The 21,921-nt window shown below is 38.1% G+C and overlaps 2 protein-coding genes across 2 annotated transcripts; both read left to right on the plus strand.

The window, feature by feature from the left end:
- The first annotated feature begins 979 nt into the window (after positions 1-979).
- LOC106430541 (50S ribosomal protein L9-like) lies at positions 980-2,404 on the plus strand. The gene is made up of 5 exons (XM_022693232.2): positions 980-1,280; positions 1,372-1,506; positions 1,639-1,746; positions 1,823-1,927; positions 2,020-2,404. Exons 1-5 carry the CDS (start codon positions 1,131-1,133, stop codon positions 2,182-2,184), a joined length of 663 nt encoding a protein of 220 aa, XP_022548953.2. The 5' UTR covers positions 980-1,130; the 3' UTR covers positions 2,185-2,404.
- Positions 2,405-6,924: 4,520 nt separating this feature from the next.
- On the plus strand, positions 6,925-13,156 carry LOC125578972. Its single transcript, XM_048742140.1, has 14 exons — positions 6,925-6,941; positions 8,323-9,238; positions 9,605-10,333; positions 10,459-10,524; positions 10,639-10,704; positions 10,816-10,926; positions 11,018-11,113; positions 11,371-11,472; positions 11,550-11,651; positions 11,712-11,786; positions 11,884-12,176; positions 12,349-12,406; positions 12,451-12,916; positions 12,993-13,156. Exons 1-14 carry the CDS (start codon positions 6,925-6,927, stop codon positions 13,154-13,156), a joined length of 3,261 nt encoding a protein of 1,086 aa, XP_048598097.1.
- Positions 13,157-21,921: the final 8,765 nt, after the last annotated feature.

Below are 21,921 nucleotides of genomic sequence, written 5' to 3' on the forward strand. Positions count from 1 at the left end.
AAATATAATAATAATATTAATAGTTTATTTTTGAATATTAATGCTTAAAACCCGTCTAGGCGTCCACATAGACCGTATAATGTCCGTCTAAACGCTATTATTCATCCGGATTATATAAATCCACATAAAACACTGTATAATATAAAAAAAGTACGGTTGGCTACCGTATTTTAGCTGCCTAGACGGGCGCCTAGACCGTATTTTAGAACACTGGTTTTTATTATTCAAATATCCTTTCTAAATCTGTTAAGACTTGTCTTTAAATTTAATAGAGGTGATTAGTTGTGGTTGTAGATGCTTTAGAAAACAAAAATTTTGTTCATAGTCATATATGTCAATCGATCAAGTTTATTTTCTTTAAAAAACTTACAGCAAAAAAAATCTATAGAAAAATTAAAAATGGATGTATAAAGCTTTATTTCTAGAACAAAAAATTAGTGTTTAGAAAGCCACAATAATGAAAGCTACATCAAATAAATCTACAAATTAAATTTTACAGCAAAAAATATAAAGTTACAGCTTTTAACAATAATCATCCCCAATATTTAGAGTTTAGAATTTATATTTAAGGTTTATGGCTTTTGTTAATATTAGTTTATTTTAAAAATGATTTATAATAATTTTATTATTTCTGAAGTGCAATTTCTTTTGTATTTTTTGTAGTTATGTGTTATCAATTAAATTTATTCTATTTTTATTTGTTTGTAAACATAGAAAAATAAACTTTCCATATAAAACAAAAGTTAAGTGACGTCTCGGCAAAAGAACGATTAGCTATTGTTAGGAATTACATTGGGTATTATTAATAAACCAGCAAGGAGTTTTATTGAAACCCCTGGAACTTGCACGCCTTGTCGTTTAAAACAAACGTAAACGCTTGTCACGGGATAGGGGCTAGAGTTGCAAATCCATAATCTTCAAGGGTGAAAAAACAATTACTTCTTAAGTAAGTTTTAATTTACAAAAAGATCCCTATGCTAAAACCTCGCCTGCGGTTCCCCCTTCCCTTCTATTTCGTGAAAAGGAGGCGTTGAATCGTATCGAACACCGCCGTCGCCGCCGCCTCACTGGTGATTCTCCCGTAACTAACTTCCGCATCCCTCTCGTACCTCGTCGCAGAGAATCTCAAAATGGCACATGTCGCGCAAAGCCGAAACGTGATCCGGCATGTAGTATCGAGAGGAAAAGCTTTCCACAAATCGGAAAACGCGATCCATCACCCTCTCCTTTTCGCCTGTCAAGGAGTTCGTTACAGAAAATTGGAAGTGATTCTCACCACGGTGGGTTCGGTTCGCTGATTGAATGCACTTCTCTTCTTTTCGTTGGATTTGAATCGAATCAAGCATTGGTGATATGTTTTTGATTTGATAGGGCATAGAGAAGCTTGGGAAAGGGGGTGAGACGGTGAAGGTAGCTCCTGGTTACTTCAGGAATCACCTTATGCCTAAGCTCCTTGCTGTCCCCAACATTGACAAGTATGCTCATCTCATCCGTGAGCAGCGCAAGGTTTACTTTTACTTTTATCTGCTTTGTTACTTATGTTTCTTTGATAGTGTTATGGTACTAAGATTATCTTGGTGTAAGTGGTTAGATGCTTCTCCTTTAGTTATTTGATTTCTTGGTGTGAATCTTGTTCAGATGCGTAATTTTGAAGAAAAGGAAGAGGTTAAAGTGGTTCATAAAACTTCTGAAGTTCAGACCAAAGAGTTTGAAAAGGCCGCTAAGCGCCTCGCCAATGCCAACTTGGTAATTTTTTTTACCTTAACAGGCTCTCAGTATTCAACTTTTCTCTTGTGTGAGATCCATTTGTTTTGATCAACAGGTACTGAGGAAGTTAATTGACAAGGAAAAGTTCAAAAACCGTTCCTCAAAGGAGGATAAACCGGATGTACAAACACCTGTGACAAAGGAAGAGATAGTCTCTGAGGTAAACTCTTCCTTCCTTCCTTGCTTCTTACATTTTTAAACTGTGTGTGACATGTAGACTTTTGTAAGTCGTTCTTATCATCATTTTTAAAGGTGGCGAGGCAGCTCTGTGTGAAGATTGATCCGGACAATGTGGTTCTTACGGAGCCATTGACAACTTTTGGCGAGTATGAGGTTCCTTTGAAATTCCCAAAGACTATTCCTTTGCCACCAGCAACTGTTCAGTGGATTCTCAAACTCAAAGTCCGTGGCCATTAATAATCTTCTTCTGCCTTTAGAAACTCTTCTCTCATAATTTTTCTACTTCCGTCTGTTTCATGAAATTGCAGAAAAGCATTGTAGTTTGATGATACCAAATCAGTTGCATTTTCTTTCATTCCCTTGTCTTTTTTTACTTGATGTAAACCGGGTATAATCCGGTTTACAGTTTAAACCATGATTTGAAGGGACATTAATAAGTTTGGTTTTGTGAAATTAATTGGACGGCCACAAATGCGAATGTGACTATTTAGCATTTTTTAGAAACTTTTGGCCTATTTTGTAAGATTCTATTATTTTGGGCCATCTTAGGATTATTGAGATAGACAACGTATTTACGTTTAATAGAGATTTTTAAGGTGTGGTTCTTAACAGAATATAAAAATTCGTCTTTTAACTAAAAAACTAAAAACTGGTTCTTAAATAAGATATTTAAGAATCAATTCTTAGTCATTTTAGTTAAAAATTAAAAGACAGGTTTTTATATTACGCTAAGAACTTCATTAAGAATCCCCATTAAACATGTTACAATCTTTAAACGACGTTCTATCTCTGCCTTGCCTTTGAAGTTGAACTTTCTTTTTGTGAAAATTTAGTATTTTAATTTTCAGGGTTCATATATATTATTATGCTTCTAGATAGGTCACCATATTTCCCAAGATTCGTACAATTTCATCTTTCTTTTTCGATGTGTGATGCAAAATGAATTATTTTAACCATATTTACGTACATTATTATATACCAAAATCAGAATGTCACAGATTTATATACTGTTTGATTTATTACACTAATGAAACGTACATTAGAGATGTCAAATGGAATAACCATATATTCAAATAGTCTCTCGTATTACAAAAATAGACTTACATTCATCTCAAGGATTAATAAGAATCTATGATATCCAATTTTCACGTCCAATTTGAAACAGATGGAAGTCGTCCCTTACAATTTTCACATTGTAACGTCTAGTGTCTCGTATTACAATTTTCACGTCCAATTTCAAGGTGTGTTGGTCTCAGTCTACATTGTCCAAGAGGGGGGCAAATATGGCCCAATAGTTTTTCAAAATATCATGTAAACCTTTAAACACTTTAGTAATGCCCCTTTGTTTGGATTAATTATATGTCCCATGGACTTGGTCTAACAAGACATCCACTCGTGGGGTTGAAGAACGATAGTGAGTTGCGAGTTTGTTGATAATTCTTCCATCGACATACATGTCCTATAAGTCTTATTTCTTGTGGATGAGTAAAGCAGGGACTGCACATGGACTTACTTTTCCATGGAGAAATTTCATAGAAACAATATTTTGAACTTATTTGCGCAAATTTTCAAATTTAGCTTACAGTCAGGTCGGCCTTGAGATATCAGGGATACTATTCAAAACAAAAATATTTACAACTAAATTCATATTTTATAAATTTTATAAACTAAAATTATATTTTCAAAGTTATTTCTTTTATAATTTAAATTTTATTACAATATTATGATAGAAAATTCATCTTTTATAGTATTTCTATAAACAAAAATATTTTTCATCAACTATACGTATTTTTACATTCAACATTTGTATAATCATAAATAAAAAGTATATGTAAACATCTAGCAATTTTTAAAAAAAGTTGGGATCCCATTCAAATGTTTCAGTCCACTCCCCATATACCTGGTTCTGCAATCGGGTTAGGTAATCATGGTTACTAAATGTGATATCAAATAATTGAACTGGATTTTCCATATTAATTTTTAAACGTAAAACTATTTCTAGATAGGTAATAAGGTATTTGATCAAAAAAAAGATAGGTAATCAAGGTATTATTAATTTAAAATAACGGTTTAAGAAGTTTTCTAATAGTTTAGCCATTTAGAAAAGGGGAATGGAATGGGTTGAAAAACTTGGGAAGAGATACTGAAAATACAGTCTTAATTAAAATAAAATAGAACCAGACCGACCCAAACCTAATTTATAAACAAAAACAACCAAACCGAAAATAAAATGCAGTTCTATTTTTTAATTCAAGAAATCATGAGCCGAAGCTTGTAATCTCTTTGGGTCATAAACAATAGTTGGCTGTTAGATCTCTTCTATGTAGCTCTGAGTATTGAACCTGGCATATCTACCCTTATGGTCAAAGGCTTTACCAGTAAAGAAGATATCATCTTTAGATAAGTCATGTATATTTGAAAACTATTTTAAAAGAATTTTTTTTTAGCAATTTAACCTGTTCCCAGGTTTGGATATGTTAAACAACCCTTCAGTTTGAGAAAATGCATCTCAATCATTTACCACATAGTCCATAATATAGTTCTCATCACTGTATAAATTTTGTGATCCGTATATACTTCTGTATAAATTATCTAAATTATGTCGCTTTGAGTTTTTTTTAATATTGTATAAGTGGATAGAGCGATTTTATAGTCAAAATTATTTTATTTTGTAGTTGGAACTTGGAAGAATGTATGCCAATTAATATTTTTCAAAAACAAAATTCCGTAATCAAATGGCATTTATATTGCCATGTTTTTCTGCATACTGACACTAAGGTAGGGTATTCCCAAATGGCCATCCAAAATAATTTTCGTTTTGTCAAAGGCATTTGAATGTCGAGGTTGATTTTCTTAATGGAAAATAACCACGAAAAGTTATAGAAATTAATTAAAATATGCTTGCCATAGCTGGCCAAGATTGATGGGAGTGCCAGGGTATTTTTCTTCTTGGTAGACTAAGCTAGCTTTAACAAGTATTTTCACAGCGACACAGGTTCTCAAATTCCATATATTGAGAAAAGTTAAATTAAAACCGATAACAAACCTGTGTGAGCATACATATCTCAAAGTTGTCAACTCAAACACTCTTCTGAAGAAGCTCAAAACATTGAACAAAATTTGGGAAAAGACACTTCTTCTTGATGCACTGGAAAGGCTTAGGGCAAGATTATCGGTGTCCTTAGAGGGATATCTTAGCAATTAAACACTCATAATTAAATGAAAAATAACCAATAAAAACAAGGACGCCTCTTAATTAAGAAGTTTTCGGTATGGTCCTTACGAGCCACGTGTAGGTCTGAGATTCACTTCGAAAACAAATTGGTTCTCTCTCGAAGGCGATTCAAGCGGCGACGATTCGAGCGGCTCTCTCGACGGCGGTTCTCTCTCGACGCCACATCTCTCTCGACGGCGCTTCTCTCTCAACGGTTCTCTTCTCGTTGATTTTGATCGCAGTCCAGAGGATCTGTTGTTTCATCCACAGCTTTTTCTGCGATTCAAAGGTGAATAATCTACCTGTTTTGCTGAAGTTAATAACTTCATCGGGAGTATCTTCGATCCTGACAGCAAAGGCCGCATGGAAAAGCTCAAGGAAATGGATCCTATAAATTTCGAAACTGTGAGTTACAACATGCTTGTTTGCCTTTTGGTTATATGATGTGTGGGACTGTGATACATCCATAATTTAGGTGATTTTTATCTTTATAGTAAGCCTGTCACATAGCTGAATCTAATAGTAACGGCTGCATTCTGTAGATTTTAATTCATAAAAAAAGTTTGCTTGGTAGTACCCTGATTCTGTGGAGATGTTGGCCAAATAAACAACCTTGGTTCAGTATTTTCTTGTTTAAGTTTCCTGGTGCATATACGTAGCTGCCAGTTGATTGTTCTTGGCAGGTACTGATATTGATGAGAAACCTCACAGTGAATATGTCAAATCCTGATTTCGAACCTTCTGTAAATGTTAAATTTATCATAACTTCCATGCTTGTTAGAAATAAGTCTCCTTCGCTCTTGTTGTGTGTTACTTCTTTAAGCATTCTGGTGATTAGAATGAGGATTGTTGTGCTTTCTAAGACGTATATTACACACACTGAAACAGATGTAATCTAACCTTGATATAGTCTGATGTTGCAGAGGAAGGTTCAGAACACTTAAGCTCTTAGCTCTTGTATGGGATCTTTGGCCAAGAACCAAACAAGTGATATATCTTTCTTGATGGGCTTCTTGCTCATAACAACTGTGTATATCAACTGATATATATATATATATATTTATTTGTTAATGCGTTTTGTAATTTGTAGTTTTCTTTATTGGTTATTTCTTGTCATATATTGAAACCAAAGGCAATGTATCAGCTAGCAAATGCCACTAAATTCATAAAGAGACACATGAGTCTGTTTGTATCTTATTAAAAGTCCTACCAATAATCAAGTCTTTTGTGATTGTCCTTAACTCTGTCTCTTACCAACCAAAAATTATTTAAATAAGCTAGGGACTCAAAACTAAGGACAATCAATAATGTTGCTCTTATAGAAGGTGAAGAGGTCCAACGTCGTTATTATGGGATTAATTAAAAATAAATCTGTGATTAGACTTTTCGTTAATTAATGTTGAAACATTCTTTATGGCTTACTGAAACGTGTTTTAGCATTATCTAACTATTATGCTCTGGCCATTAGAAAGTATTTGGAATTTTGGTCATAGTCATACGCTCTTAGTTGTATGGAAAGAGTTGAATTTTGAAAGTATTGAACAAAAGTAACAGTATATGAGTATATCTTCTCACTTCAATATATAACTTATGTTCTTTTAACCGATAATCAACAAAGTGGTGATCTTAATTTTATGGTTTTCATTCTTTAATTTAAAACTCAATTAATTTTCTCCTTTCGTGTACATGAATACACTCGAAATCTCTCTTCTGACCCATTTCATGCATATTTTATGTAATAAAAATAAGGGAAATTAGGGGCTATGGACATGAAAAAAAGGTAATCTACCCTTTGACGCTTTTACCTAACGGATGTATACACACCGTTAATAATACATAATAATACTATACTATCCTTTTCCTTTAACCGGCTAACCTGCTGCAAAATAAATGAAAAAAAAATATTACTTTTACCCTTCCAAAGTAAATCGTGTCTCTCCTTCTTCCACACAACTTCTCTTTCTCTTTTTTCTCGACGGTTGTTTCTGGAAATCTGAAAGTCCCGGCCGCCTATCTCCTCCTAAGTCTCGCATCTACCTCTGATTGCAATCAGTTTTTACTCCCGTCGTCTTCCCTTCTACTCGGTTCCGGCTTTAACGGCATCGGTGGTTCTGTTTTCTGCGCGTTTTCGGTGGAGGAGAGTACCACAGCGGACATCTCCAACTACACAGAACAGCGGTTTCTTCGAATCTGTCACAACACAGTAAGTAATTTCCCTCTCTGTTTCCTGTACGTTTCTGTTATTTTATTTCCGATCATCGCAAAATTAGGGTTTTTAATTCTTAAGTCTCTATCATCGTTCCTGTTGAAACCCATGGTTCCGGTAACGGAATTCGGTCTTCAAAGATCGGACTTTGTCAAACTGATTTAGGGTTCGAGTTTTCCCGGGTTGTGTGAGGGTTTCTCAAATTTGAATTGTTTCACATATTATGCAAACTATGTGGAGTAGTAATTTATTTCCAATAGGTGTAGAATAGTATGGCTAAGAGTTGGCCTACAATTACACATAGTATGAAATTTCAGATTAGATTCTATCTAGAATGAAATAGTATTCTTATATCATTCAACTATTTCATGCATGATAGTATGATTTTCCGTTCATGTTTGCTTTGTTTCACTTCGTGTTTGGGTGTGGTTCAGTGTGGCGTTGTTAAATTATGTTATGCTTGATTTGGGGTTTATATCTATGTGCTCCATAGTGCATGGTCTAGGAATATGAATTATTTTGTGGACTTGAGTATGCAACACATATATATGTTATGTTATCTGTATATTTTATTTGTAAGTGCTATAGTGAGTGAAATAGTTAATGTTTCATACTATTCCATTTCACATTGAAAAGTACTTTCACATGCTATGCTTTTCCATTCCGTTGCCTGTTCTTCTTCTGTATAACTCATTAGACATTTCTATATTGCATATGACCCTGTGAACTCATATATATGTTACCTCATCTATTTATTTCATTGGGATGTGTCATACTGAGTAGTAATTTATACGGTTCATAATATTCCATTTCATATGGATAAGTACTTTCACATGACATGATTTTCCATTCGGTTGTCGTATCTTATTCTGTTTAATTCATTAGTCATTTCTATATTGCATATGCCACTATGAACCATCTTCACTCTTTGACTCTCTTCATTTTTATTCTTCAGGTTTGGTATGAACGAGTTAGAGCTTCCAAGTAGATTGTTTGAGACAGGGTATGAACCGACCGGCAAGAAAAGGGTTAACAACTACTTCAATCTCCGCTGGATTGAAGTAATAAAGAGTGCATTAGAGGATGAGGATCTCACGATGTTGAATGCGTCACAGTTTGGCCAGGTACTGAAGATGGGGTCCCATACCTTCTCGGTTATGTTTCTTCACTACCTTCTTTCACGACAGTTGATCACTGAGAAGGACTTCGAACTGTGGTGGCTTTTCGTGGGGAAACCAATTCGTTATTCTATTCAAGACTTCGCACTCGTAACTGGCCTCAATTGTGGCCAAATAGTGGACGCTCACCATCAGGCGAAGGGTAAAGGTGCGCGTGGTAAGGGAACCGGAAAATCCACATCATCGAGTGCTTCTCAAACAACATGGGATGTTCTGTTTGGAAAGGAGGATAAGCCCACCACCAGCTGGATAATTGACCGCCTTGTGAAGGGAAAGAAATACAAGGATCCGTTAACTCGTCTCCGCTTGGCCTTATTGGTGCTGGTCGAAGGTATTTTGTGCCCCACATGTGGCACAACGAACATCAGACCTGAGGTTGTGCGGAAGCTGGATAATCTGGATGAGTTCCTAAACTATCCATGGGGGCGTGAGTCATTTCTCCTCACTGTGCGCAGTACAAAATCTCGTCGTCCCAGTCATTATGTGTTACATGACACAATGGCCATCCAAAGTTTCTCGCATGCCATGGTTCTTGTTACAGTTGCTGCTTGTCCCTCGATACTACTTAAGCCCGGAGCAGTTACCCCCCTGGATGATGAGTCTAAAAGCAGTGAAGATATTGTTAACGAGTTGTTTGATAGGAAGTTCAGCGTGAACGTCGTCTCAGCCAAAGCTGTCGACCAAAAGGCCCAGGTAACATTTTCTAAGTGATCTCGACATTTTCTAGGAAGATATTGTTAACGACTCATTTGTTTTTCTCAAGGGATTTGTTGTTCTATATTGGGAAATATTTAGTGTAGTAATTTTGCAGAAGATTTATGGAATATCATTGCGTATTTGAGCTCTCTTTATGACATAGTATGATTTCCAAAATTGGTTTCCACTCCGAACGGCATAGTATGCATATAGTATTCCATTCACATACCCATGTATGACAGTACCAACTACTATTATGTGTTGATTTGATGCAATTTTTGGTCCGCTCTGATTCCATCTGATCTTGTTATTCTCTGTTATGCTTGAAGTTCGGTTTCATTGACAAGTTTTGAATTTTTTCAGGCTTTTGTGCGATCTCTTATTAGATCAGACGAAGCTGGTGAGGAGTTGTATCGTGGATTGGGAGACAACGAAGACGAAGCTGTTGATCACCTGGTTGCATTAGCTCGTGATGACTACCCATTTGCACACAACACATGGGCAGGTGGTGTGAAAGCAGATGATGTGAAGGCGAATAAGGGCCATGCTCTCCCAAGTGAGTCGAGTGACGAGGAGGAACTTGAAGAAACTGATAGAGAATATAGGCAGCAAGGAGGTAGTGACGATGTCGTCCACTCTGGAGAAGGAAGATGCCAACCAAGTATGAGGGAGGGTGAGGCGCCTATTGGTGGTCGGCCTACTTCCGCTGGTGTTGGAGATTTGGTTAGACAAGCGGCTGAGGCGTTTGAAGCACAACTGTTACCTATGTTTGAGGGCTACATGGTCAGTATGAAAGACCACATTTCCAAAGAACTGAGCAAGCTGATGACCGAAGTAGCTTCCGCCAATTCTTCTATTGATGCGGTGGAAACTTTTGTTAAGACTGAGTTGGCCACTCTGCGCAATGGAACCGCCGGAGTTGCCATGTACGGTGGAGACCTGTTTAGTGGGTACAGCCCTGCGATGCGGTCACCCTCCCATGGACCTTCTTCTCCCTCCCGCCAGAGAAATAAGGGTACTGCTGAGACTAGAGTTGATGCAGAAGATTCGCCACAAATTGATGAACTTGATGGGAATGCAGCTATTGGGAAGGTAATTTATGACCATACTTGTAACAATTTACTATACTATATTACTTACACGTTATTACTATGTCATGCCGCAATTATTCCACACACAACTTACTTGGTTGCCACATGGCGTTATCCTGCCTGCAGAAGTCATGCCCATCTGAGACGGCACCTGGTGATCCTAAAAGTGACCGTCCTGAGTCATTGATTGAGGTAATGTTAAAGTAACAAAATTTGCATCTCCATAATTTATGACTTATTCTGATTTGCAAAAAGACTTAGCTTGTATAATGTCGCTTATCTTCTTTCTATTGCTGTCTAATGTAGGAGACTGTTACTGGTGCTATGCCCACATCATCCTCCGGAGTGGATGCCTTCCTCGATGTTAGTGAGGTACGTCTATAACCAGATGAACTTTTTAATATTTATCTACACTTATGTTATTGCAGTTCCATTTTATATTTGTATTTCCCTTTTAAGGAATGTATTTTGTTCACTGTACAGCCATCTTCGTGCATTCCATCTAGTGATGGAGGCAATGCGGTGGTTAGTGCATCAGCGGAAGCCAGAACGACCTTTCTCCAACCGCCTGTTTCTTCTTTGGTTACTTCGGAGGTTAGCTTTACCAATTCGGGTTTTCCTAGTTCAGTCATTGTTTATTCTCACTAATTTTAGACTCATATTTGTTGGAACATACTTTCACCAGACATACAATCCTCAGGCACCGTCTACTCTTCTGTCATCACCGTTCTCAGCACCTCTGTCTGACACACCACCCCCTGCATCATCAGCTGTTGTTGAGGTAATAGTATACCAGTGTAAATATATTTAATTTTGCCTTCCCCATTTCAGACTCTTTCCATTCACATAGTTATTTATTTCAAGAATGTATATTCCATTTATGTTAATTACTATTCCATGGCGTCTAGTTGATGCTCCATTTATCTTACTTTCCATTCCGTTCACAGTCTCTTCATTCCATTTCCTGTGCACTAGTATTTACATTTGTACTGCAACTAACTGCTTCTTCCACTTGCTCTCATCTACTCACTGCCCCAGGTTCCATCAGATGTATCACACACAAACACAGAAGCAGCTCTCGGCTCCACTGTCGACGCCATCCCTACCGAATTGCATGTCTTCCCATCCAGCATTCATGAGGTGATGGCATTTAACTATTCCACTCAAATTAACTACGTGCTCTAACTTGTCTCATTTGGTCACTACCACATGTTCAGACGGATGTATCAGACACAGTTAGGGGACCATCTGCTGCTTCCATTGTGGAATCAGTACCTACTCAATCACCTACTATTGAACCCAAGCTCCATGATGTAGAGGTAAACTGAAATATTACATTCTATTTTCCACCTTCTAGTTCTAAGGTATGTACACTGTAGGATGATGTCGGAGGGTCGGTAGCGACCGAAGAGGATGAAGTCCTCACTAAAAAGACACCATCACAGCCAAGAAAGGTCTACCTGTCCTTATTCTATAATTTATTCCAAATCCTTATTCTATAATTTATTCCAAGTACGTATATAGTGGCTAACATACCTAATACTTTACTAGGCTGGTCGTGCGGTGAAGCTCACAACCGTTGTACCATCTCAGGCCTGCACACGGTATAGCAAACGGGAGCGTCGCAATCCAGACAGATACACGCCGTCTGAAGGACCCGATAAGCAAGAACTTGGCAAACGTGCTCGTCGTGGTGCAAAGGAGAAGGAGAATGTGGTTGCATCCGTTGCTGAGCCAAGTATTCCAATTAAGGAAACAACTTCTCTCATCGGGGGTTTTACACCATTCCTCCCACCTAATCCTGTTAAGCGAGCTACATTCCTCGAGGCTATGAAGGATGCCAAGTAAGTTGTGCATAGTCCCTCTTTCATATTTTACTTTGCTTTTTTCCAACCAAACTACCTTGCGTTAAATCTTTAAGTTTACTGCAGTGTTTGTCTCAATGTTCAGGACATAATCCGCTGCCAAAGATTCTGCTTTCGACGTTCACACCCTAATGCCTCTTTTTGACTCCAGCCGGGTTGCTTCTGAGAAGGTCTTCACTTACCGTTTACTATATGTTTACTTTGCCAATGTAAAATAAACTTCTAACGTTATCTATAATATGTATTCTGATAGGCAATCGATTGTGTGGTCACCTTCATACGCAAGCGCAGGGATGGTCTGCCACGATCTAGATTTGATTTCATCGAGGCTTCTTTTTTTTCTGACCTCCTGACTAACTTCGGGGAGTTTAAAGCTTGTTCAGCAAAGGAGGCTTTCTCATTCTCTCCGTCTTTCAAGAAACAATTTACCGACCGTCCGCAGTGGTTCACGCAAGTTGATATTCTCCACATACCAGTGCTAATGAACAAAAGGCAGTGGGTTGGCGTTATTGTCGACTTGAATATGTGGGCCATGTATGTTGTTGAAGCCAACCCCGGTTGTCCATCTGAGTTTGAACTCACTTCAGTACTAACAGCAGCGTCTATTCTGTTTCCGCACCTGATCGGTCGGTATTGTATGACCAACCATGCGCAAAAACGCAATTTCGAGCCCATGACTTTTTCCAGGTTGGATATGCCTTGTGTTGTAGAGCACCCAGGTTAGTTTCCAGGTTTCAGTTTCATGTCCTATTATTTATCAGTTTTCTAAGGTACTAATGTTGTTGTATTGAGTAGGTTGTTCGGCGGTGGTGGCGCTTATGTTATTAGAGCTGCACGCCGTAGGCAAGGATGTGACTGTTCTGAAATTTACTGAAGAACAAGTACGGACAGCTGGAGAGAATTATGTCGTCGATGCACTGCACCTGTGTCAGGCCGTGCCAATTCCTTATACTCAGTAGAGGCTACCATCTGTTTTTTATGTGTCATGTTTTCTGCTACTACTTTTCCTTCTCCGTTAAGCAACATTGATCTGTTTACTTCCTTGACGGCTTTCTTGTGTGTTTCTATACTTTACTCTACCGCGTTATGACTGTTTATTTCTCCTTCATGCGTTGTTTGACTAGAATCTGGTTACGGTTTAACAATTACTATTCCATCTATTCTGATGCGATTCTATCTAGTTTGCTTTTGTACCTGCACTTTTATCTATTCCATCTAGTTTTGTAGCTATATAGTATATACAAAGTTAGGAGGAACTTGTATATACTATATAGTTATAAATTATACACTTGTACTTACACTTGTATCTTCTCCATCTAGTTTTGTTAGTAGCTACACTTGTAATTCTATTTGTGCCTCTGTAGACATTACCTTCCATGTGCATTATCTTTGTGGACATTACCTTTCCTGTGCATTATCTTCCCACAGTGAATGTGTTACTATTATTGTCATGAAATACATTGAACCCTTCAGTCTGCTTTTGCCCTTGTTTGCATCATGAATGAAAGATTCCTTCTCATCCTTTATATGCTATTGTGGAGTCCTGTAGTGTGACTTCTTATATTGAATTAATCTTTACAACAACCGTCCCCAACCTTCTCTTTACTTAAGTTATTGTTGTCCTATAACTGTATCTGGCAGGCAGATTAGGTGAAAGTTGGTCCATTACTTGACATTGACGAATTGAGCTAGGGAACATATATGAAATAGATTAGTACTATATGAAATAACATAGGAAACATATGAGAATAGAGTTAGTCGTATGGAATAGGTAGTTCCTCTATAGAAATACATTCCTATGCGACTGCCTTGTATGACTTAGTAACTACGTACTTAGACTATAGCAAATATATTTAATTAAAGGTAAGATTGGCATCATTTATTTACACAAAAGAGAAGGCATTCGGGTCTTCATTACAACAACACATATTGTTTTTGCTTATGGGGGTTATATATCATATAATATGTACATCACAAATACACCCATATATGTCACTGACTGCATATATTTGTGTATTTGTTCACAAAAGAAACATCTCCACATTAAAGATTATTTAATATGCCAAGTCCTTCGATGACAATGGTTTCTTCTTATATTACTCATTTCACAAAATATTGCTTGTAGTGCCTTCTGATGCCATCTCCTTTTGCTTACTTTTTCATATAGGATAGCGGCAAGATGCCCTGTTGTGCCCAGTCCGGCCACAACGTGCGCATCTCCTGTTTGATGATGATTGTCCTGACTTCTGCAAGGTATTTTAAGAATTTAGTTAATTTCCATTCTATTTGAACGACGTCGAGATAGTATTCCATACGTTATTATTAATTTACTATTTCACATTCACTATGCTAGCCTTTAAAATCGAAACTAACATTCCCATTTCAGTCCATAAAAAAATGAAGATGATATTTAGTGTGGACTTTGTTACCTTGAACTCTCCACGAGACTTTATGCAAACCTTCCTAGGACGTCCAGATGGTCTGCGGACTGCAGGGGAAGAAGTTCGGCCGTTGTATAAGAACCTACTTGTGACCTACCAACCGAAGGAACTGGATAAATTTTTCCAGCAAATCCTTGTCTCCATGTTGGGACCCGATACGCTGGTGCAACCATTGCGTCAGATGGAAACCCAACCTTCGAGGATGCTGCTAGAGCATGCGGACAGGGGATCCCAATTTCGTCATACTCTCTACAAGAACAACTTCCAACGGCTAAGTTAACGGTGAAACACTCTCCCCTAGGGTCTTGCACTTGGAACTCTAGTTCACTTATGTCACGCACAGCTAAGGCAGTTGAGAGGTCATAGTTTTCTTCAACAAGTTTACGCACGTTTGGTGTCAATGTTCCCTTCTCGTCGTTTGCTTTTGCACGACGCAATGCCAACCAACCCATCACCGTTGTACGTATGTACTCGAGCATCATGATCAGTGGATACTCTCTTGCTTCTTTAATGGCGCCATTCCATGACTCAGCTATGTTGGAGTCCATTATATTGTATCTTTGACCTTTGAAGTGTGCTCTTGTCCAGTGCGTAAACCCTGTGACGAAGATAGTCGGGTCAAATGGGGTCGAAAATGGAATAGCAATGTATATATCACTACGTGCCATAGCATTACATGTATTAGTAAATGGAATAGTACGAACCTATATCCACTAGATATGCAGCACAGGCATGGTTAATTGTCTGTATCTGTAGGAACAGCCTGTTAAATTCCGTGACAGTGAATGCGCGAGCTGCAGCGGACATTAGGTTCCAAGTCTCGGTGTCTTATAGAGGACTTGAATATTCCGCCATAGATGGACCACACACGCTGCATGGTGTGCTTTTTTGTACACCTACGGAAAACGTTACTATACCATTTACTACATAGAATATAACATAATGGATTTATATTTAGGGTTTCCTTGCAATTGTTACCTTACGAAGACCGGTGTAAATGCTAGCATGTCAGTCCGAGATAAAGACAAGCTCCGGGCAGTCACTGACAAATGTGCTCAGCTTCTGGAATAACCATTCCCACGCATTATCGTTTTCGCTATCAACAACCGCAAAAGCAAGAGGAAATATTTGGAAATTTCCGTCCTGTGCGGCTGCGGATAAGAGGCACCCGCCATACTTCCCTTTCATTGAAGTGCCGTCAACAACGACTACTTTCCTCATGAAGGCGTACCCTGCTACAGACGCTCCATAAGCAACAAAGCAGTATTTAAAGCGTGTGCCCCCCTCTGGTTCATCGTTTTGCTCCATAGAGCAAAGGGTGCCTTCGTCTGAGCGTTGCAACAATCCCAGATATGCAGGAATCAGTGAATAGCTCCCGGCCATTGTCCCATGGCCTGTTCCATGGCTAGCTCCCTTGCGCGCCAAGCTTTCCAATATGATACATTCACATGGAATTCATCAAGCAGTATTTTCCTTATTACTGCAGTACTGGGGCCCTTCTTAATTCCTACAAAGCGGGATTGTAGAATCTCTCCTATGACTTGTGTTGTCGCAAGTTTGTGGAAGTTCCGACGCTCGTCAACAGTGCATGTGTGAGTTAGACTAGCTTGTCGGACTTGGAAGTTACCAGTACCTTCTAACTGCATCGCATAAACGCGCCATGGACATGACTGTCCAACACACTGAATCACAAGCAGCGAGGTATTTGATCTGGTGGTCTTGAAATGGAACTTCCGATTTATTGCATGTATGGCCAGCTTTATTTTGCAGTCCGCTTTAGACTTGAAGACTCGCCAACAAATATCTCATCTCCCTCGTAGTGAATATCAGATAGTGCGGAGTCGACACCTATATTTGTACAAGGTGAAGCTATGAGTTAGTTATTCCATATAGTATAGTTAGGAACCATGTTCCATACTATTTACAGTTGCATGGGCAACCACGGTTTAACTCACCTGATACTAGGCGCGCGTTAAAAACCGGAGGGGCATCCCGACCAAGCAGAGCCGGATTTTCTGGGTCATTCAGCATGTCGTGTAGAGCTTGATCAAATCTTCCCCAATGTATTCCGTCATCAGGTGGCATCTGTTCACCTTCTTGTGAACTTGCTGAACTATTATTAGGGTCTTCTATTGGTTCTGGAATCCCAAATATTAAACGTCTACGCACTGGCATGTTCGCTCCTTCGCCTATATCAACCGACGTTCGCAAAACAGGGACCACCATATCATCATCTGAGTCAGTGTCACTGGATGACTCACTAGGCATTTTGTTCTTCCCCTTGTCCGTAGCTGCAATAGGTGGAATTCTAACACGAATGGCCTGGGTAGGCTCTCGGATTTCTATTCCACCTGTTGTGAATGGAATAGCACGACGGCCCGTGTAATCCACACCACCTTCTTGACGTGAAATAGAATCATCAGGGACTTCTATGACACGTTTGTTTGCATTCGCCTCTGTTTGTGGAAGGGTCAGTGGGGTCTCCGATATCGCAAAGTCGTGCCATGATTCGTCCATTGTTGGATTCACCCGTGCTGCCATTGTTGGGTTCATATGGGCAGTCTCGCGCGCGATCTGTAGTCCTCCTGTGGGGCAAACTAAGGACACAAACAGATTAACCTCCTCTATTGCTCTTCTCATCTCGATGAATCCCCGCACTTCTATATCATCCGTTATGTATACAGGCAGACCCAACTCAGGGTCGTCGAATGAGACCCACTCTGGGTATTGATAGGATAGTTTCAGCGTCACTCCTTTGGTTGTTACTTGTAGTCGCTCCCTAACGGCTGTAAGTAACTCACGGAACGTCATCCCGGTACGAAGTCGGATATAGTGCTCGAGTTGGTTAGATATGTCCGGTTCGAAAACCCATTGTTTGTATTGGTCACGGACCCACGAACCGATAATGAGTAGAACTCTATCTTGGCTCGTCATCTGCAGTAATAAGTTACAGTATAATTAGTATATCTCAATATCTATTCCATTACGCTGTCTACATAATGTTATTCCAACTAACAAGTTTTATCTGAAACACCATTAATTACAGTACTCTGAGGACAACTAACATGATTGTCTCCTTCCAGCATTAACTACCTTGCTTCATCACCTTCTTCTTTTTTTGGAATTGTTCAGATGGAGTTACAGTAGTAAATAAATGGAATACACTTTTTATCGATAAAATGTTTTAACTTAGACCACTTGTTTGAATGTACACAGTGAAAATATCTTGGTAATTACAATTAGTAACGTGGCTTCCCCCTGTTCTTTCAAATGGAATAACTGTAAACAACTAATAGCCATTTACTCCATTGCATGCGTCGTCACGTCACCTACCACACACGTCAACCTTCTAGATAACACTTGTAGTAGATCACTTTTGTGATTCTCTATTTCTATTTCATTTAGGGTAAATGAAATGGAAATGGTTTTATTTCCACTCCATCTCGGTTTAAAATTGTAGTTGGGTTTAAATAAATGGAATACACCTTTTATCGATAAAATTTTTTAACTTAGACCACTTGTTTGAATGTACACAGTGAAAATATCTTGGTAATTACAATTAGTAACGTGGCTTCCCCCTGTTCTTTCAAATGGAATAACTGTAAACAACTAATAGCCATTTACTCCATTGCATGCGTCGTCACCTCACCAACCACACACGTCAACTTTCTAGATAACACTTGTAGTAGATCACTTTTGTGATTCTCTATTTCTATTTCATTTAGGGTAAATGAAATGGAAATGGTTTTATTTCCACTCCATCTCGGTTTAAAATTGTAGTTGGGTTGTGTAAGTTTGTACGTTTGGTGTTCATATATGAGGTATTTGCAATAATTTAATTTCACTAAAATTTGGGTTGTCTATTGATTAGTGTTTATATTTTTCTAACTTGGTATTAGTGTTCATTATCAATTGTTTGTTTATATTTTTCTAACTTGAGTTACTTATGTATTGGGGTTTATATTTCCTTAACTTGGGTTTAGTGTTCTATTATGATACCCAAAAAATTTGGGTTAGGTTGCATACATATTGGGGTTCATATTTCCGTATCTTGGGTTTATTGATTACTATCAACTCTTTTATTGCCATCCCCATTAGTTTTGAATTTCATATGCCTTATTAGGAATGTAAATACATGTATCATATCTCCCATTACCTTACTTAGATATATACATGATATGCTATGCAGCTATGTAATAGTTAACATGAAAAATGTTAAATGGAATAGTAGTTTTCAGAGGTTAATGACATTATACACACTATTTGGAATATAACTTCTCATATAATAAACGCTGTTAATGGTAATTCAGATCATATATTATGAGAAGCTAATATTGGCATCATTTCATATAACCAAAATAGAAGATCACAGGGTTTTCAGTTCCACAAACACAATATTTATTATTACATGGTCATATACCGCTTAGTAGCTATATCACAAATACACCCATAAATGGCATTTCTGCAGTTATGTGTGTATTTAGCAACAAAATCCATCACTTCCCCATCCATGTTTTTAAAACTGCCAATTCCATATATTGGAATAGCTACCGCTTATATCACAAAGTTTCCAAAATATTGCTTCACCCTCCCTTCTGATGCAGGTACGGTTGTTTTGTTATTACATTGGGAAGCGACAAGATGCCTTGTTGTGTCCGTAAAGTCCACAACGTATGCACGGCCGGATTGATGATGATGACGTTCCGAAATTCTGCAAGTTTGTACCACAATGAAGTTAGTTTCTATTAATGGGAACACCTTTGCTTACCATTCCCTCATGCAGCAAATATACCCAAATGTTAGGAAAACGTTCTACTTCTCATTAACATTAGGCTATTTGCCTTTCTATATTTAGGCAAAGTTCATCAGTTCGATACAGTGAGATAATTGTTACCTTCCCAAACAGTGTGGTAGAAGCAGAAGTGGTGCCATTCATATTGGTTTTTGAGCCTCCCCCAACAAATGTCTCACCTCCCTGAATATGGACATCTGATATTTCTGACTCCACACCTACAAAGAAATACGGTGAGTTAAAATATGTCGCATTATATAGATCACGGCATTTAAGCTTTTCCAGTTACTTATCTAAGCACACTACCCGATCTTTGGTGTGCCGTCCGCTGGGGGGGGGGGGGGTTCCTCCCTTTCAAGCAAGTCAGGAATACGTGGGTCATTCACCATATCTTGTCCTTGAGCTGCTGCATTATATTGACCAGTTGCTGTGGTTCTTCTTCTATCATTATCTTCTTCACATGTGTTTGTAATGCCTGGAATGCCATATATTAAACGTTCCCATATAGGCCTCTTCCCTTTTCCCGATAGATCAGCAGCAGTTCTGAAGACGGGCACTACCATATCATCATCAGAGTCAGAGTCTGTGTCTGAGGGTGTTTCGATCTTCATTTTTTCTTCCCCTTCTCCATCGCTACACCAGGCTCAGGTTGAATGCGTTGTCGAATATTATGCTCTGGTTCTCGTATTTCAACTCCACCTATTTGAAATGGAATAGCTGGTGTTCTTGAGTATGCTATACCACTAACTGCATGTGGAATAGCATCGCCACTTTCGAGATTCTTCTTCCCTGGATAGCCCGTCGTATCTGGAATGGTCACAGTGTTGTTAGCCATCGCAAATTCATGCCACTCATCATCTTCTATGTCACAATCTTCTCTCTCTCTGTCACGTTCAGCGCTTCTGGCATTTATATATGAAGCTGGCCCCTCCTCATGCGCCTTGGAACACCTTACTGAGACAAGTAAATTAACTGCCTCTATTGATCGTCTCAGTTCGATGAAGACCCCCACTTCTGTGTCCTCTGTTATGTATTGGGGCATATCAAGAGCTCCACCGTCAGCTGAGATCCATTCCGGATATTGATAAGATAGTTTGAAATTCACTCCTTCATAAGTTGGATCTATCTCCTCTCTTACTCCCTTGACTAAATCAGACATGTTCATACCGCTGTAGAGGTTAATGTAGTGCTCACCTTTGAAGGAATGATCTTGTTCGAAAACCCATCTTTTATGTGTGTCAGTGACCCAAGCTCCAACAACCAGTAAAACTTTATCTTTGCTATTCATCTTCAGTTAGAAGTAAGTGGTAATCTATTTAGACTTTAAAATATATTCTATTACAGATACAGAATAGTATTTTTCTATCAGAAGAGAGTAAATTTGCTATGAAACCCGGTTTATTAGAATATTCTCACACAAAATTACCTCCTCCTTCCTTCAGAGCGGTGAATCTTTAAATTTCTTCACTTTGTTTCTTCTGAGTACTTTGTTGCTTCATATTTTCTTCACATAGATTTACAGTGATTATTATATGGAATACACCATTTATGGTTTGCTTTGAATATACATTTAAGATTACCTCTGCTAAGTTCCACCACTTGTTTACCTATGCACAGTAAAAATATCTTCAGTAAATCTACCTTCTCTACGTGGCTTCCTCCTAGTCTTAAAAACGGAATAGCTGTAATCCACAATTGTAAATTTATTGCAGTAAATACATCATTGCCTCTCCTCAACCGCCCACTCCACCATCTTTGTTCGTGATTATATTACTAAAGTACAAACATGGTTCTATTCTACGTAGTCATGTCGAATGGAAACGTCTCTCATATAGCTGAACTTATATTATTCTATCTGAAATATGTAGTATGGAACTACATTCTTGTGGCTTTCTCCTACTCTTAAAAATGGAAAAGGTGTAACCCACAATTATAAATTTATTGCAGTAAATACATAATTGCTTCTCCCCAACCGCCCACTCCACTGTCTTTGTTCGTGATTATATTACTAAATTACAAACAGAGTTCTATTCTACGTTAGTCATGTCGAATGGAAATGTCTCCCATATATTTGAACTTATACTATTCTATCTAACATATATGGTATGGAACTACATTTTTGCATTCTCCGTTAAACACCGTTGTTTCTTTCACACTTAAGCTTTTCATCATTTCGTTTTTTTCCATGTTTTCATTCCTTTGTTTTTGAATATGATTTACCTATGCGCTTTCTAAGATGTGTCATTATTATTAAGAACATAAAATCACCACGTTGTTTTCTCCATGAGTTAGAACCGGTAACTTCTTATGTACAAAGACATAACCGGTAAAAAAGCAAACAAAAAGCGAAGAAATACATTACGTCAAAATCTTGTCCATTCCCTTGCCTTTTTTTTTTGTGGCTACTCAGCCAATTAGCTCTAAAAATAAACGAAATAGATAGAATACTACAGGTGCAGACAAAAAAGACATAATAACTTATATATCATAT

This window comes from Brassica napus, chromosome A10 (assembly GCF_020379485.1).
Source record: "Brassica napus cultivar Da-Ae chromosome A10, Da-Ae, whole genome shotgun sequence".
NCBI lineage: Eukaryota > Viridiplantae > Streptophyta > Magnoliopsida > Brassicales > Brassicaceae > Brassica > Brassica napus.